Source organism: Rhinoraja longicauda, chromosome 18, assembly GCF_053455715.1.
Source record: "Rhinoraja longicauda isolate Sanriku21f chromosome 18, sRhiLon1.1, whole genome shotgun sequence".
Taxonomy (NCBI): Eukaryota; Metazoa; Chordata; class Chondrichthyes; order Rajiformes; family Arhynchobatidae; genus Rhinoraja; species Rhinoraja longicauda.
Window position 1 is genome coordinate 5,431,160 of NC_135970.1, and position 19,083 is coordinate 5,450,242.

At 45.4% G+C, this 19,083-nt stretch overlaps 1 protein-coding gene across 1 annotated transcript in view; it reads right to left on the reverse strand.

Annotated features, from left to right (window-relative positions):
- Positions 1-19,083, reverse strand: part of LOC144602453 (mucin-6-like) — a 170,386-nt gene that overhangs the window by 126,699 nt on the left and 24,604 nt on the right. Inside the window, exons 7-10 of the mRNA XM_078415600.1 lie at positions 17,036-17,162; positions 10,681-10,771; positions 9,267-9,376; positions 676-883 (exon numbers count right to left, since the gene is read on the reverse strand). Coding sequence (XP_078271726.1) covers positions 676-883; positions 9,267-9,376; positions 10,681-10,771; positions 17,036-17,162 — 536 coding nt within the window. The remainder of the gene's footprint in view (positions 1-675; positions 884-9,266; positions 9,377-10,680; positions 10,772-17,035; positions 17,163-19,083) is intronic.

Here is a 19,083-nt window from a genome sequence, read left to right on the forward strand (position 1 = left end):
GTCGATCCATTCTTTCATCACATGTCAGTCCCACCATCCTGGAAATTAAGCTGGTGAACCTACGCTGCACTCCCTCAATAGCAAGAATCTGAGATGTAACCTTTTGTACACAATGGATGATGGGTGTATGGAACGAGCTGCCAGAGAAAGTAGTTGAAACAGGTATTACCGCAACTTTTAAGAAATATTTAGACAGGAACATAGATAGGATAGGTTTAGAGGGATATAGGCCAAATCCATACAGATGGGACAAGTGTAGATGGAACAGTGTAGATGGGACATGTTGACATTCTTATTGCTAGATGTTGACAATTAAAAAAAAAAAAATCCTAGATATTACAGCGTGGAAACAAGCCCGGTGTGGGCAGGTTGGGCCGAAGGGCCTGTTTCCATGCTGTAATATTTAGGAAATAAATTAAAAAAATTGTCAACATCTAGCAATAAGAATCTTTGTCAGTCTGTCTCCATTTGCATGTGATAGGATGAACTGTGAATCAATTTCTGTACGCCATGGATGTTGACCCATCTTGTGGACATGTGTGGGCAGAGAAACAAGCCTTGTTATTGGGACTGAAGGACCCTGCATGGATGTAGATTAATGAGATGTAAAAGCAAAGTGAACAAAGGTATTGCTGGGTTGCCATGAACTCAAAAAATATACGTATTGGGACTTACGGCACAGCTGCTCATTTCTCCAATTGTGGACGGGTTGCAGAAGCCTTGAACACTCCCGTGCGTACTCTGAGAATGTGTCACAAGCACAGTTTACGTTTTGCTCCCTGGAGCACTTGGACAGGTCTTGGATGCATCTCTTAATGTAACTCGATTCAAGTACCGTGCAGTTTGGTGCCACACTATTCATCAAAGACGTACAGATAGCCAGCTAAAAAGTGAAAGCAACAGGACCAAGTGTTACTGATGTTTGATGGTTTGCCCAGAATAATTGTGGTTAAATTACACCTTTCACAGTTAGTCCTTCAGACTATCCAGGACACAAAATTGGAAATATAGCTAATAATGCCATTCTGCGGCCCACACGATCATGGCCACAGTAAATAACACAAAACCTTGAAGTATCACTTACCCTCGCAAACAAGAATATGCCAAGTCAGAATAATTTCCCCCGTTAGGTTCATTTCCTGTTAAGTCTTCCTTTAAATTTCTACCACTGAGCTTTATTTTTTTGCAATAGAATCAAAATTGTTCAGGTATGACAATAAACTCAGTGCGGGCTCGGTGGGCTCGGGTGCGGACTCGGTGCGGACACGGTGGGCTCGGTGCGGACACGGTGGGCACGGTGCGGACACGGTGGGCTCAGTGCGGACTTGGTGGGCTCAGTGTGGATGGTGCAGAGTCGGTGGGCTGAGTGTGGACTCGGTGGGCTGAGTGTGGATTCGGTGGGCTGAGTGTGGATTCGGTGGGCTGAGTGTGGATTCAGTGGGCTAAGTGTAGAATCGGTGGGCTTGGTGTGGACTCGGTGGGCTCGGTGCGGACTCAGTGGGCTCGGTGTGGACTCGGTGCAGACTTGGTGGGCTCAGTGTGGACTCGGTGGGCTCGGTGCGGACTTGGTAAACTCAGTGCAGACTCGGTGGGCTCGGTGCGGACTTGGTGGGCTCAGTGTGGACTCGGTGCGGACTCGGTGGGCTCAATGCGGACACGGTGGGTCCGGTGCAGACTCGGTGGGCTCAGTGCATACTCGGTGGGCTCGGTGCCGTCTCCGTGAGCTCAGTGCGGACTTGGTTTGCTCAGTGCGGGATCGCTGGACTCGGTATGGACTCGGTGGGCTCAATGCGGACTCGGTGGGTCCGGTGCGTACTCGGTGGGCTCAGTGTAATCTTGGTGGGTCCGGTGCGGACTCGGTGCGCCAAAGGGCCTGTTTCCATGCTGTATCTCTAAACTAAACTAAAGTCAAGAAATTGTAACAATTCAAATAATCATCTGAGAGTTTATTTCATCTTACCCTCCATTATGGAATACTGCACAGTAAGAGGCATCGTACATAAATAACGCAGGTCATAAACAAAGAAGCCTATTTTAAAGTATTTCTGGTGTTTCACGGTGTTTTAATATAATTTCTGAAAGGCAGTATTGCAAAAGATTATTAACTACTATAAGCTGTATTGACACGTGTGAGACTGAGAAGTAAAGCAATGAGCCTGAAGAAGGGGCAGCACGGTGACTCAGCGGTAGAGTTGCTGCCTTACAGCACCAGAGATCCGGGTTCGATCCTGACCACGGGTGCTGTCTGTATGGAGCTTGTACATTCTCCCCGTGACATGTGTGGGTTTTCTCCAGTGCTCCGGTTTCCTCCTACACTTCAAATTTGTATGGAGAGAGAGAGAGATAGAGAGACAGAGAGACACTCATTTGATGCTACTTTAACAAGTTGGTTTTGGCTTGACTTACAATTTTTATCTTTAAATTTTACTGTAGAGTAAAATCGGATAATTATAGCGCCATTGAATAGCAGTTGGTTTGGACCAATTCTAGAAAATTCTTTCTTTCTCTTTAAAGGGGAACACAGGGCCAGCACAGACCTAAATATTTACCTTCGTGAGGTTGCTCCACCAATCATCGTTTATGAGCGAAATTCAACTTCTGCACCATTTCTCTGCCACTAACCCCACATCCTTTATTTGCCTCAACATCCAGAAATGCATCAATCACTGATTTGAATGACACGGCCTCCTCAACCCTCAGTATGGACAAACCCAGGAAGTCTCCACCCTTTGAATTAAGACATTTCAGTCATGAATTGTTTTCCCACTATTCTGATGTTTTAATTCCTATTTCTAGATCTCTCCAGCATCTCTCATTTTGCGGTTGCTTTTATCTCCCAGTCAAGCCCTATAACATTTCATTGAGGTTGTCTCTCAGTTTCCTGTGCCATAGAAAATACTCTGGTACAATACAGACTCAGACTCGTTCAATTAATCTAATACACTCCTCGTCCACTCAATCTTTCCTCATATCCAGAAACCAGTATGGTCAACCTACTCTAGAAAGTATATCTGTTTTTTAAGTAGTGGGAACAAATTTAGACACAAAACTCCAGGTATTGTCTCCCCAATACCAAATTTAGTTATAACACAGGATGAAATTCTGTAGTCTGAAACACTTGGGACTGATCCATGTTGGATGACAGAAATTGCCCCGTCAACCCTTCCCACCCTGAGGTAAACGTATGCCTAATCCCTAGGCGTACCAGATTACCCGGTACATCCATTGTTACCTCCTATTGTTAACCAGCAGCTTCAAGAATCAACAGGAGAGATTGCCTTGCCAGTTTCTAATTCCCTTTGCGGCCTCCCATGGCAGCCTGCACAAAGGTTGTCCTTGGTAAACCAGGTCAATTCTCCATTTTCAATTTGTGGTTTATTTTCTATCAGAAATTCTGTAAAAGCAGATATTTATTCCTCATCTTAATTTTGCCAAAACAGGGGAACAATTGGCAATACAAAATGCTAACGCAGCTGCCCAAACTACTGGTGCCAGATGCAAAACATACCATGCCATTGAAGTTGTTGGACCATGGAAAGCCAGATGAGTGAGTTTCGTCATGCTAGGGCTGCACGGTGGTGCAGCGGTAGAGTTGCTGCTTTACAGCGCTTGCAGCACTGAAGACCCAGGTTCGATCCCGACTACGGGTGCTGTCTGTACAGAGTTTGTATGTTCTTCTCGTGACCGCGTGGGTTTTCTCTGAGATCTTCGGTTTCCTCCCACACTCCAAAGACGTATAGGTTTGAAGGTTAATTGGCTTGGTATAAGTGTAAATTGTCCCTAGTGTGTGTAGGATAGTATTAATTTGTGGGAGTCGCTGGTCGATGTGGACTCGGTGGGCCGAAGGGCTTGTTTCCACACTGAGGAGAACGTACAAACTACATACAGACAGCACCCATAGTCGGGACCCAACTCGGGTCTCCGGCACTACATGGAGATGATGCCAGGACTTGGGGGCCTGAGCTATAGGGAACGGTTGGGCAGGCTTGGACTTTACCCTTGGAATGCAGGAAGATGAGAGGTGATCTAAAGGGGTGTATAAGACCATGAGGGGAATAGATAGGGTAGATGCACCTAATTATTTTACCAGGATATACAGGAGTCCACACCTGGAACAGAGGATACAGTAGATCAGGTTGGAGGAGTTTCAAGTGAGCCTCTGTCTCACCTGAAAAGACTGTCAGAGTCCTTGGACGGAGTCAAGGGGGGAGGTATAAAGACAGGCGTTGCATCTCCTGCGGTTGCTGGGGAAAGTACCTGGGGGGGGGGTTTGGATGGGAAGGGACGAGTTGACCAGGGAGTTGCGGAAGGAATGGTCTTTGCGGAAAGGGGTGGAGATGGGAAGATGTGACTAGTGATGGGATCCTGTTGGAAAATTGTGAACTATATTCCTCTATTTCCTACATATTTCTATTTCTGTTTAAAAGCATCTTGAACACCACAATGCATCTGCTTGCACTATCACTCCTGGCAAAACATACCAAGTTACTGCACCATTCTCTGTACAAAAATCTTGCCCCATATATATCTTTTAAAGTCAGAGACATTCAACACAGAAACAGGTCATTCTGCCCAACACATCTATGATAGCCCATCTAAGCTAGCCCCATTTGCCTACAATCAGCCCGTATCTCTCTAAAAGTTTCCTATCTATGTACCCACCCAGTCTTTTAATTGTTGTTATTTTACCTGCCTCAACTATTTCACGTTCCAAATATCCAACACCATTTGTGTGATAAAGTTGCACTTCAGGTTTCTATTAAATCTTTTCCCTCTCATCTTAAATCTATACCCTCTTGTTCTTAATTCCCCTACCCTGGGAAAAGACTGTGCATTCACGTTATCTACTCCCCTCATTTTATACACCGTAGAGTTGCTGTCTTACAGAACTTACAGCGCCAGAGACTCGGGTTCGATCCCAACTACAGGTTCTGCCGGTTCCAAGTTTATATGATCCCCCATGACCGCGTGGGTTTTCTCCGAGATCTTCAGTTTCCTCACACACTCCAAAGACATACAGGTGTGTAGGTTATTTGGCTTGATATAAATGTAAATTGTCCATAATGTGTGTGGGATAGTGTTAATGTGTGGGGATCACTGGTCGGTGCGGACTCGGTGGGTCAAAGGACCTGTTTCCGCACTGTATCTTCAAACTAAAAAAATTAACCCTCTATAAGATCATACAATGGTTTTTCTAGGGTTTGGGATTCAAGAAGTATGGTCACACATTTAAGGTAAGAGGGGAATGATATAATAAGAACACATGGGACACTTTTTCAGACAGAGGACATTACATATATAGAATGAGCTACCAGTGGAAGTGGGTGAAGCAGGTACAATAACAGCATTTAAAAGATATTTGGACAAGTACATTTGGAACTGAAAGGTTTAAAGAAATATGGGTCAAATGCAAGCAAGTGGGACGAGGTGAGTTGGGGCATCGTGACCGGCATGGACAGATTGGGCCAAAGGGCCTGTCTCCATTCCGCATGATGATATGACTCTATGTACTATTTCTCACATTGTTATTCTCAAGATGTATTGTCCTTTGACAGATCTGGGCCCTTCTCTATTAACACTCAGTTAGATGCAGCTAAATGAGGAAATAGTTTTGCTTGTTCTGGTTTGGTGGCCACACGAAATAAAAACAATGAGGTTTATTAATTCAAAAAACAAATGATGCTCTTCAGCATGAGTAAGGATATGGCACTTTGTGAAGCTGGGATCAAGTCAACGTGACCGAACCTCATGTAAGTTGTGCATTTTAGTGCGCAAAAACACAATACAAGAAACGTTCATGCCACTCTATTTTGCCTGCTCTGAGATGACCCGACAAGTTCGTGTTCATCAGTCAAAGGTGCAGAATTAGGCCATTCAGCCCATCAAGTCTACTCTTCCATTCAAACATGGCTGATCTATCTTTCCCTTTCAACCCCATTCACCTGCCTTCTCCCATTACCTTTGACATCTCTACTAAGGGTGGTCATGGTGGCGCAGCAGTAAAGTTGCTGCCTTACAGCGAATGTAGCACCGGAGACCCGGGTTCGATCCCGACTACGGGTGCTGTCTGTACGGAGTTTGTACGTTCTCCCCATGACCTGCGTGGGTTTTCTCTGAGATCTTCGGCTTCCTCCCACACTCCAAAGACGTACAGGTTTGTAGGTAAATTGGCTTGGTAAAAGGTAAAAATTGTCCCTAGTGGGATAGTGTTAATGTGTAGGGATCGCTGGTCGGCACGGACCTGGTGGGCCGAAGAGCCTGTTTCCGTGCTGTATCTCTAAACTAAACTAAACTAATCAAGAACATGTCAATCTCCACTTTAAAAATATCCAGACTTGGCCTCCACAGCCACCAACACCCATAAATTTCACATTCCTTCCTTTTATTAGCCAATTAGTGTGTGAGACTTGCCTTTTTCACTTGCTCCCATTCTCTGCATGTCAATAGTATGATCTGTGAGAAACCTCAGGTCAGGATCACCCTTGCGTTTACCCTGTCTGGGGAAGTGTCACACTGCACAGAAACAGCACCCCCCCCCACCCCCCCTCCATCTATGTTGACCATGTCCATCTCGACCAGTCTCGTTTACCAGCTGTTGATCTGTTGCCTTCTCTTGGCGATGCAAAAGCTCCTCTCACTATTTGCTAAATGTTGCAACTACTCGCGTGCTCTCCCTCCTGTGAGGGAGAACAACAAGCCTTTGTGAGTTTGTGAGGCAGGTGGTTACCCACTGATCAGTGTGTGTCCGGCAGAGGAAGGGAAGTGTCAATGATGGAGTTGGTAAATGTGAGGGCCGGGTGGAAATTGACAACAAAAGTGGTGACATTTTTTAGTTCTGTGTGGGTACAGGATACGCCCCAATGCTGTTGTCAATGTATCAGAGCAAGAGTTGGAGTCCCAAATTAGCATGGAGTCAACAAAATGCCAAGCAGAGTGTGGTCCATGTGAGGTCCCAGAGCTTTGTCTTTAATCTGGAGAAAGAGTGGAATTAACAGAGAAGTCGTTGAGTGTCAAAGATGTTCCAGCAATTAGCACGATGCCAGTGGGGACTTGGTTGGGCTTCTGTTTTCGGATGAAATCATGAGCCTACACGGGTGGAGGTGTAAAGGAATCTCATCCACATATCTGTTCAAATGTCTTTCAGATGTTGTAAATATACCTTCATCAACTACTTCCATTGGCAGATCATTCCACAGACGCATCACCTTCTGGGTGTGAAAGGTTGCCCCTCAAATCCCCTTTAAATCTTCTCCTCTCACCATGAATCTGTGACCTCTGGTTTTGAATTCCTCTACCCTGGGTAAAAGACTGCCATCCACCTAAACCACGTCCCGAGACACAAAATGCTGGAGTAACTCAGCGGGACAGGTAGCATCTCTGGAGAGAAGGAACGGGTGATGTTTCGGGTCAAGACCCTTCTTCAGACTGATCTACGCTCCTTATGATTTTATACACGTCCTTAAGTCACTACTCAGCCTTCTGCATTCCAGAGAAAAGAAAAAATCTCCAGCTTATCCATTCTCTCCTTATAACTCAAGTGCTCTCGACCAGGCAACATTCTTGTGAATCGTTTCTGCGCCCATTTCCAGCATAATGACATCCTTCCTATAGTATAGTGATCAGAAATATACTCTATCCTCCGAGTGTGTGCCTCATCAATGTCTTGCACAGTTGAAACATAACACAATGCTCTGACCAATGTACGCAAGCATGCCAAATATATTCTTCACCACCCTGTGTCGCCACTCTCAGAGAATAATGTACCTCAAAGTCTCTCTGTTCTACACAACTCTCCAGTGTCCTGCTGTTCACTGTGTAAGTTCTGCCAGAGTTCAACTGCCTAAAATACAACACTTTGCACTTGTTTGAGTTAGGTTCTGTCTGCCATTTCTTGGCCCACTTTTCCAGTTGATCTAAATCCACGTGTAATCTAAAATAACCTTCTTCACTGTCCGCTGTGGCACCAACATTAGTATCACCTGTAACACTTACTAATCTTACCAATTACATTCTCGTTCAAATTATTAATATAGATGACAAACACCTATGGAGACAGCAATGATCTGCTGGTCATCAGCCTCCTATCTGAGAAACAACTCTTCATTAGTAACCTCTCACTTCTACCAGCAAACCAATTTTGTCATCTGATTAGCTCACTCACATTTGATCCCATGGCGTCTCACCATCTAACCATGTAGAACATTTTATCATCCCAGCCCTTGTCAAACGTCTTGCTAAAGTCCATTTAGACAAGTCTACCACACTGGCCTTGTCAGTCTTCTCAGTCACCTCTGAAAAAAAACTCCAACAAACTTAGGAGGCTCACTTTCCCATGCACAGAGTCGTGCTGACTATCTCTAATCATTCCTGATCTTTCCAAATGCTCTGAATCCCCTTCAGAAACTTTCTCACCACTGATGTTGGAATTTCACTTTCTCTGATCTGCCTGACTGGCTGAGTATTCTCTTTATTTTTTTGTTTATGTTAAACATTCCAAAATATTAACAATCTTCAGTCATTCCATGTCCATTATGTCCATCATGTCCAACCTTCAGTCATTCATGGTCCATTATTACCACCTCCGCACCTTAGATCCCACCTCATCAAGATCAAGCCCACCAACTTGGGAAAGCTATGGGAAAGAAAACTAAGGTAAGAGCTGGTAAGATCAGTGGGCTGCTCCGCCGGATGCCATAAAGCCATCCTGTCGAAGAAAGCCGTCACTGAACTCGGCCCTGCTCATCCCCGAAGAACTGAGGCAACGACGGACACAGGGCTGCACGGCGGAAGCTCTCGGAGAGCTGTGTGGACGAACGGTTGCCAAACCCCAATGGGCAGCTGGCTGCGGAACCAGGGGAGTACACCTAGCGTGGGTACAAGGCTCATCTCCCGCCCACCCCCAAAGACCGGGTAATGGAAGGAGGAGAGAGTCGGCGACAACAGCAGACACTGGACAAAGGGCCAGTGGGAAGACCAGGGAGTTTAACCTTCCACGCCTTCAAGGTCGGTGGCGGGAGACGCCCCTCCCCATGGCATGAAGGACGAAGGCCCGGTGGACCGGGGATCACCGGTGAACTGAATGAGGTGATGGCTGTAATTGGCCAAAATATGTATTTCACTGTACCTTTGGTACACGTGACAATAAAATAACTATTGAACTATTGAAAGTTAGTTAATCATTTGGCAAGCATCATAATGAGAAGTAAGGGAAAGCAATCATTTAGAATCCAAGGAAATGAAGGATGATCGGCAACTGTCATACTCACATAGTTTGGACGTTGCCCCTCCTCACTCTCATTGTCCACTTGTACGCAGTTTTCCAAAGGATCATCCAACTTATAGAATGAAGCGAAATATATTGGGCTAATCACATGACCTAATCAAAGAGCAAAATTGTCTCAGGCCTAATTTAGCTGACATTAATAATACTAACACACTGTCATAGAGTCTTAGCGTAATGGAGCTCTTCGATTCAACTTGCCCACACCAGCCAACATGTCCCATCTACATTAGTCCCACCTGCCTGCATTTGGCCTACATCCCTCTAAACCTGTCCTATCCATGTACCTGTCTAAATGTTTCTTAAACGTTGCAATCGTGCCTGCCTCAACTCCGGCAGCGCGTTTCATACACCAACTCCCCCTTGCGTGAAAAAGTTGCCCCTCAGGTTCCTATTAAATCTTTCCCCCTTCACCTTAAGCCTATGTCCTCTGATTCTCGATTCCACTACTATGGGCAAGAGACTCTGTGCATCTAACCGATCTATTCCTCTCAAGATTTTCAAGATCACCTCTCATCCTCCTGAGCTCCAAGGAATAGAGTCCTAGCCTGAACCTCTCTCAATAGCTCAGGCCCTGTTATTTACATTCCCTAATTTATTATGAACTCAGCATTATAACGTAATGTTATGATGTTATGGCGCCAAACTATTTCCCTTCCTCTCAAAAACTAGTAGCATCACCACTTTCCCCCAAAGTATGAAATTCTATTTTATCCTCTTTTATCTTGGCTTTAAGACTTTGTACAAAATACAAAGAAAAAACACCCAATAAGTCAGGAATAACCCATAAAAAGAAAGAAACAGAGTTAACCTTTCAGGTGCTAAACTCAGCTCTTAAACCTTATCACTTCACTATCCAAGAGTTTAAAATATACTGCAACAATCAGATAATGCAGTGGAAATCCATTCCCTCCAGATCATTGAGCAGATTTGCACAAGTGTGGCTTCCTCAGTTACTCTCGAGGGAAACATCACTGAGATAAGCACTGTCCTGGGAGGGTAGGTGCCTCCAAGGTGCAAGTGGCATTCTTCGATGGAGAGATAGGGTGTTAAACAGATTAAGTCCTAACCAACAGTTAATTAGTTAACATTACATGATCAAACATGACCAGATGCATTTTGGCCAACTGGAAGATTAAGGAGACACTAACGACTGCCAATACTGGAATCTTGAGCAACAAAACAAATTGCTGGAAGAACTTAGCAGGTCAGGCAGCACCTGTGGAAGAAAATGGGCAGACAATGTTTTGCGACAGTCTGAAGAAGGGTCCCAATGTTAAAATATGGATGTCCATTTCCCTCCACAGATGTGGCCTGGCCCGCTGAGCTCCTCCAGCCACTTGTTTTTCTGCTGAAATGCTAAATAACTCTGCTCCCACAAGAAGACAGTCTTGTCTTACCTTCGTGTAGGAACTCCTTGTATTTTGGAGATCCATTAAAGTCCCCGCACAGACCACAAGTTTTATTTCGGTATTTGTCTCCCAGCTCAACCTTGAAAGTAAAGACAATCATTCAGGAAATAGCATAATGAAGTAGATACACTGCTTTATATTCATGTATTTCCTACTTACAAGCACTGTGTGTAGTTATTGAGTCAAATAACTATATAGAATGGAAACAGGACCTATGCCCCAACGTGTCCATTTTGATTGGCATCCTGGGCTAGTCCAATTGGCCTAATTTGGCCCCTATCCCCCCAAATCCTTCCTATCCAAATATCTATCCAAATGTCTTCTGAAAGTTTGAATTACATCTATTTCTGCAGGTTGCTCTGGCAGCTCATTCCAGGTAAGTGAATACCATCTGAGTGAAAAAATTGCCCCTGAGGGCCATTTTAAATCTCTCCCCTCACATTTCCAGCCTACAATCTTTACATTCTTCTTACCTGCGAAAAACTTTGAGTGTTCATTTAACCCCTCATGATTTTGTAAAATTCAATGAGCTCACCTCTCAACCTCCTACGTGCCAAATTATAAAGTTCGATCACCTTCTATCTAAAGCCTGCAAATCTTGGTAACATCCTGGTGAATCTCTTTGGCACTCTTTTCAACTTAATTCACATTCTTCTTATGGCTGGATGACTAGAACTGCACACAGTACTCCAAATGTGGCCTCACCAATGACTTGTACAACTGTATCATGATGTCCCAATTTTAATACTCAAACCTTTCACAATGAAACAGATGTGCTGTAGAAGGTGCCCTGATGGCCTGATACAGCAAACCCAATGCATGCAAAATGTAAGAGGCTGCAGAGTGGCGGATTTAGTTCGGTCCATCACAGGCAAAGCCCTCCCCGCGATTGAAAGCATTTCCATGAAGTGCTGCCTCAAGAAGGAGGCATCTATCACTGAGGGTCCTCACCATGCCCTTGTCTCACTGCTCCCATCGGGTAGGAGGTATAGAACCCTGAAATCCCACACCAGCAGGTTCGGGAACAGCTTTTTTCCTACACCCATAACCAGACAAAAACCTCTTCCACAATGCAGCAAAATAAAGGAGATTGTGATTGACTTCAGGAACCAAAACGGTACACACACCCTGGTATACGTTCCCTCCGTAACTCCCTGGTCGACTCGTCCCTTCCTACCCAAACCACCCCCTCCCCAGACACTTTCCCCTGCAACCGCAGGAGATGCAACACCTGTCCCTTTACTTCCCCCCTTGACTCCATCCAAGGACCCAAACAGCCTTTCCAGTTGAGACAGAGGTTCACCTGCACCTCCTCCAACCTTAACTATCGTATCCGCTGTTCCAGATGTCAACTTCTCTACATCGGCGAGACCAAACGCAGGCTCGGCGATCATTTCGCTCAACACCTTCGCTCAGTCCTCCTTAACCAACCTGATCTCCCAGTGGCTGAATACTTCAACTCCCCCTCCCAGTCTGACCTTTCTGTCATGGGCCTCCTCCAGTGTCATAGTGAGGCCCACCAGAAATTGGAGGAACAGCAACTCATATTTCGCTTGGGCAGCTTACAGCCCAGCGGTATGAACATTGACTTCTCTAACATAGATAATTCCCCTGTCCCTCTCTTCCCCTCCCAGTTCGCCCATTGTCTTCCTGTCTCCACCTATATCCTTTCTTTGTCCCGCCCCCGACATAAATCTGAAGAACGGTCTCGACCCGAAACGGCACCCATTCCTTCTCTCCAAGATGCTGCCTAACCTGCTGAGTTACTCCAGCATTTAGTGATACCACTATAGGAGAGATAGTCAAAAGCTTCAAGTTCATTGGAATGAATATCACTAGCAATTAGTCCTGGGCCAGCCACATCAAAGCAATGTCCATGAAAACGGTGCTGGCTCAAAGGGTCAAATGGCCTCCTTCTGCACCTATTTTCTATGTTTCACACTAACGTCTCTACCTCCTTTGAAGGTTTGGGAAGTTTGTCATGTCCCCAACAAACCTCACCAACCTCTACAGGTACACCGTAGAATGCATTTTATCAGGATAGTTTGGGAACAGCTCCATCCAAGACCTCAAGAAATTGCAGATTGTGATTGTAGCCCAGACCATCACACAAACCAATTTCCCTTCCATTGACCCCATCTACACTTCACGATGCCTTAGCAAGGCCACCAACATAATCAAGGACCAGTCTCACTCCTTCTTCTCTCATCTTGCATCACGCAAGTGGTACAGAATTTTGAAAATGCATACCTCCAGATTCAGGGCAAGATTCTTTCCAGCTGTTATCAGACAACTGAGCCATCCTCTCATCAGCTAGAGTGAGGTCCTGTCCTCCCATCTACCTAATTGAAGATAGACACAAAATGCTGGAGTAACTCAGGCAGCATCTCTGGATAGAAGGAATGGGTGACGTTGCGTGTCGAAAAAGGATCTCTTGCTAAGTTATTCCAGCATTTTGAGTCTATCTTTGGTTTAAACCAGCATCTGCAGTTTCTTCCTACCTAATTGAAGACCTTTGAACTATCTTTAATGAGACTTTATCAGACTTTATCTTGCATTCAATGTAGTAAACCTGTATCTGTACACCATGGACAGCTTGATTGTAATTATGTATAGGCTTTTATTTGACTTGATAGCAAGCAATAAAAGCTTTTCATTGTATCTTGCCATTATACCATGGCAATAATAAACTAAACTAAACTTCTTGAATCAACCTGCACAACCCTATCCCTACCTCATCAATAGAACAGTATGGACCACCTTTTACGCTACTATATTTCAACTGGGCTATCTCTGACACCTCTCTTTCCTTTCTTGAACTCTCTATCTCCAACACAGGCGACAGACTGTCGCTGATGTCTACTGCAAACCTATCGACTCACACAGTTTTATGGACTACATTTCTTCCCACCCTACCTCTTGCAAAGATGCTATCCCCTACTCTCAATTCCTCTGTCTCCACTGCATCTGCTCCCAAGATGAGGTTTTCCATACAAGCACGTTCACTAAAGAATGTCCTCATTCTTTAGTGAACGTGCTTTCCCCTCTTCAGTCATATGGTTCCCTCAATTGCGTCTCCTCTATATCCCGCAGTTCTTCACTTGCTCCCCTCGCCCCTGATACAACGACAGAGTTCCCCTGGTACCCATCTTCACCCCACCAGCCTCTGCATCCAAGACATCTTCCTCTGACAATTCTGTTAACTCCAATGCGATCACACCACTAATCACAACTACCCAAACATCACCCTTTTCCACCTTCGGCAGAGACCCCTCTGCAACTCTTTGGTTCATTCATCCCATCCCTCCCAAACCCCCTTCCCCCCCGCCCACCCCCAGGTACTTTCCCCTGCAATAGCAGGAGATATAACACCTGTCCTTATACCTCCTCCCTCGTGATCATCAAGGGACACCAACTGTCCTTCAGGATTTTGTGTCTATGTCTTACATGACCATGGACTTTTCTAATTGTGTCTTTTTGCACTGGTATCTTGCTTTTTTGCATTGTCATTTTCTTTTCACTGTCTTGTACCTTATGGATCATTTATGTTTTTGTATGTTGTCTGTGTCTATGTGCCTGCAATTCTATTGTAAGATTTTCATTGTACCTGTACCTCCCCGTATTTGTGCATATGACAATAAACGTGACTTGGCTTGATTCCTGCTGATAGTTCTTTCCCTCAATTCTCCAGTATACTTTCCTTGCTGACATGTCAACTGGAAATTGCATGCCCATGTTAGATACAGTACATCTTTATGTTCTGCCAATGGAGATACTGTCACCACTTAGTTTGGCAATTCACCCAACCCGTAATGAAATAATGTTCCAACAGAGATCGATAGATTGTTTGATCTTAAAGCAATCAAGAGATATGGGCAGAATGCAGACAACTAGAGCAGAGAGAAAAGATCAGCTGTGACCTTTGATCAGGAAGGGCTCAATTGCCTCCTTTTCCATTTCATGTACAATTGGCTCTTACTAAATTATTAAGTCAGCTATTGACAACAACAACATTAAAACAAAAAACATTAAAAGTCATTTGGACAGGAAATGGATAGGAAAGGTTTAGAGGGATATGGGCCAAACACAGGCAGATGTGACCAGTGTAGACGGGGCAGTTTGGTCAGCTTGGCGTTGGGCCAAAGGACCTCTTTCTGCACTTTTTTGTAACTCCATGACTATAACTCGATATACATTTAGTAATTTGAAAAACTTTCTTAGTGTTACATTTTTATATTATAATTTACAGTGTTTAATTTGACATCCCATGATAATCTACCAGTCAAAATAGTTTTGTGGAGGCTATATCTACAGGAGCAGGGTTAAGTGCAGTGGAAGAGATTTACTGAGAAATCTAGCTGTACTTGTGTTGAGACAATGAGCTGCTTTGAACTGTGATGTTTGTGATGCAGGCAAATATGGAAGTGGAAGTGGTGCACTTGGAAAAGTATAAGAGGAATTACTGTTAATAATATTAAAATATTATTATCATAGCTTTAAGGTGAGAGGGGTAATGTTTAAAGGAGATGTGCATGGCAAGTCATTTTTTTACACAGAGGGGAGTAAGCGCCTGGAACGCATTGTCTGGGGTGGTGGTTGAAACAGATACATTAATGGCATTTAAAAGACTTTTGGATCGGCACATGGATATGGTGGCACTGCACAGCAGCTGCGGCTCGCCTGCAGTCCGTTTGTCTTTTGAGTTTTTTGTTGTTTTTTTGTCTTAATTGTAGTGTTTAGATGTGATGGAGTGTTTTTTGTGGTTGTGTGCTATGTGTGGGGGAGGCAACTATAACAACTGTCTCTTCCGTTGCGACTCGCCTTCGGAGGCTCCGGAGGCTTCGGCCACGGGCCGCGTGGACGTCGGAAGCTCGCACGTCCCTGGGTGGGGGCCGACATCGGGAGCTCCGGCAGTGGCAGCGTCTTCACCCGCCCCGAATCGCGGGGCTTGGGTCGGCCCGTTGTGGACCTTTCACCGTCCGGCGCGGCCTGGACCTTTCACCGTCCAGCGCCGCAGGATTTTCTCCGCCCGGCGGGGGCTTCAATGTCGGGAGCCCCGACCGCCCCGACGTGGCAATTTCAACAGCCTGACCGCGGGAGAAGACGGCAGGGGAAGAGAAAGACATTCTGGTCTTCCACCACAGTGAGGAGGTGACTGGAGGAGACTGATGGATGTTTTTTTTGTTTTGTGTTGGTTTTGTGATTGTGTGTGTTATTGCTTTATTTTTATTGCTTCTTATTGTTGGACCGTGGGTAACAGAATTTTGTCCAAAAACATGTTTTTCTGATTCTGATGGATATGCAGGGAGTGGCAGGATATGGGTTATGTCCAGGTAGATAAGTGATGGCCTTGGCATTATGTTTGGCATAGACATTATGGGTCGAAGGGCCTGTTCTTGTGCTGCACTGTTCTATCTTCCCGATTGTATATGAAGAAAAAGTACCGATCAAAAACACTAGAATTCCTTGACAATGTAACCAGTAGGATAGGCAAAGAGTGAGTGGAAGTAAGCTATTGGATACCCAAAAGGTAATTGAGAAGAAGTTTGGAAATGGTTGTTTGCAGGTAAAGGGACATCTGGCAAGCAGAGGACTTTCAAAAAGTGAGATCGGGAGAGGCCAGGGGCAATATGTTGCTGTTAGAGTAAAGGGAGAGGCTGGCAGGATTAGGGAAACAGGGAACATGCGATGTTCTTGGCAGATAGCTAAAGGAGGATCCTAAAAGATTCTACAGGTATATTAAGAGTTGAAGGATAACAAGGGAGTGAGTGGGTCCCTGAAGAATCTGTGTGGATATCTATAATGGGTGTTGGGCTAAGTCCGAAGTGAATACTTTTTGTTTGTATTTACTGTGGAGAAGGTCATGGAAGGTAGTGAGTTCAGGGTGGTGAACACTGATGTTTTTTTGTTTAGTTTAGAGGTACAGGGTGGCCCTTCGGCCCACCGAGTCCGCACTGCCCAACGACTATGGCCAATTTTATATTTATACCAAGCCAATTAACCTACAAACCTGGATGAGTTTGGAGTGTGGGAGGAAACTGAAAATTTCGGAGAAACCCCAGGCGGTCACGGGCAGAACGTACAAACTCTGTACAGGCAGCACCTGTAGTCGGAATCAAATCCAGGTCTCTGGTGCTGTAATTGCTGTAAGGCAGCAGCTCTACCGCTGCACCATCGTGCCATGATATCCTGAATCAGTTATGTCCTGTACTGAGAGATTCAAGAAATATTCTGCTCACACCTTTTCTGCCATTGATTATATTGTGGTAAAAGTAGAAGATTTGAAATAGATATCCCACTTTCAAAAATAAGCTTGTAATTAAGGAAGATGAAAGATACTAACCTTCAGGTAGTCTTCATTGTTCCAGACAACAATGATATCAAGCCCCTGCTGTTTAGCCAACAGTCTGACAAGGTTTCCAAACGGCTTAATATTTATTCCATTTGAATTGTAAGGCAACTGAATATCCCTGGCAAAGAATAGCAGCAGTTAACAACATCCAATAAAAAAGTTCTTCAATACTTACTCCAGTTTACCTTATGAGACTACAAGGCTCCCACTGTTCTGCGATTCTCACGGACTGAACAGGCCAATGCCTCAGGCTCACCTCTAGCAGGATGGCCAGGGTCAATCTTACTCTTGGTATCGTTGTGCAACCAGGCAGACAGTCCACCCGTCGGTACAGAGCTAACCCTCATTTTTAATCTGTGATCACAAGTTTTTCACTTTCAGCCAGAGTTCTGGAGCGTTACTGAGATCTCTTCACGTTTTTCTAAACTCTGGGTAATACAAGGTGGATCTACTCAATCTTTCCTCATTGCACGTATCCAGGAAACAGTCTGGTAAACCTGTTTCACTTACTCCACCGCAGGTTTATCCTTCCTAAGATAAGTAGACCACTGGTAAGTGGCTTTCGCCGCCAACGGGTCCACGGAGGGGAGTGGGGGCCGAGTGGATGGAGGGGAGGGTGGGGGTAGGGGGGGAATGGGGGTAGGAGAGAGTGGGGGTGGGTGGAGGAGGGGGAGAGTGGGGGTTGGGGGGGAATGGGGGAAGAGAGAGTGGGGGTTGGGGGATGGGGGTCAGTGGGGAGCAGGAGAGAGTGGGGTGGGGAGAAGGGGAGAGTGGGGATGGGGAGGAGAGAGCGGGGGTGGGGGGAAGTGGATGGGGAGGAGGGGAGACTGGGGGTGGGGAAGACAGAGTGGGGGTGGGGGAGAGTGGGGTGCGGGCAGCGAGAGTGGGGGTGGGGGGAGGAGGTGGGGGAAGTGGGGTTGAGGGGAGGGTAGTGGGGGGAATAGGGGTGGAGGCAGGGGAGGGGCAAGTTGGGGTGGGGTAGGGGGGATGGAGTGGGTCAGTGGGGAGAGGAGGGGGGATAAGGGGGATTGAGTGTGGGGGGGGGAATGGAGGGTGCTACCCCAATACAGGAGAGGCTTTGGGTCCAGGATTCACTCAGTCACACCCTCTCCCCTTCCCTGTTCCCCTTCTAAGAGGAATGAGCCCAACGGGTCCATTTGATCTAGTAACTAATAACTTTTGTACCCTTTATCCTTTATCTATGCAGTGGGTGGCTTAAATGTATTTATGTAGAGTATTTTCTACACAATTCTGACAATAATAAACTAAACCGTCAAATCACGCTCTCCCACTGATTGAACCTCCCCCCTCCAACTGAACATCCCTCTGACTGAACTCAGGCAAGTGGGCTGAGGAATGGTGAATGGAGTTTAATGGGATGTTGGGATGTTATGTTACAGTTGTTTAAGACGTTGGTGAGGCCACGTTTGGAGTGTTGTGTTCTGTTTAGCTCACCCTGCCACAAGAAAAATGTTTTTAAACTGAAAAGAGAGCATTGATGATTTACAAGTGTTGCCAGGACTTGAGGGGCCTTAGTCGCAGGGTGAGGTTGGGCAGGATAGGTCTATATTCCAAGGAGTGAAGGATGATGAGTGGTGATCTTAGAGAGGTGTATAAGATCATGACGGAAATGGAAATGGTAAATGCAGTCTTTTACCCAGAGTAAGGATATCAAGAACCAGGATTTAATAGAAACCAGAGGGGCAACATTTTCTCACAGAGGATGGTGGGTATATGGAATGATATTGGAATATGGAATGCCATTGGAGGTAGATGAGGCAGGTACAATAACAATATCTAAAAAATATTCTGGTAGGTACATGGATAGGAAAAGTTTAGAGGGATATAAGACAAACGTGGGGCAGGTGGAACTAGTGTGGATTAGGGCATCTTGGTCGGTGTGGTCAACTTGCGCCGAAGGGCCTGTTTCCATGCTGTATGACTCAATGTCTGACTCTATGACTATGATTGAACCTGCTCGGGCTGAACCTCTCCCTCCCACTGTATCAGACTGTGTTTTTATTTCACCTGGAACTAGC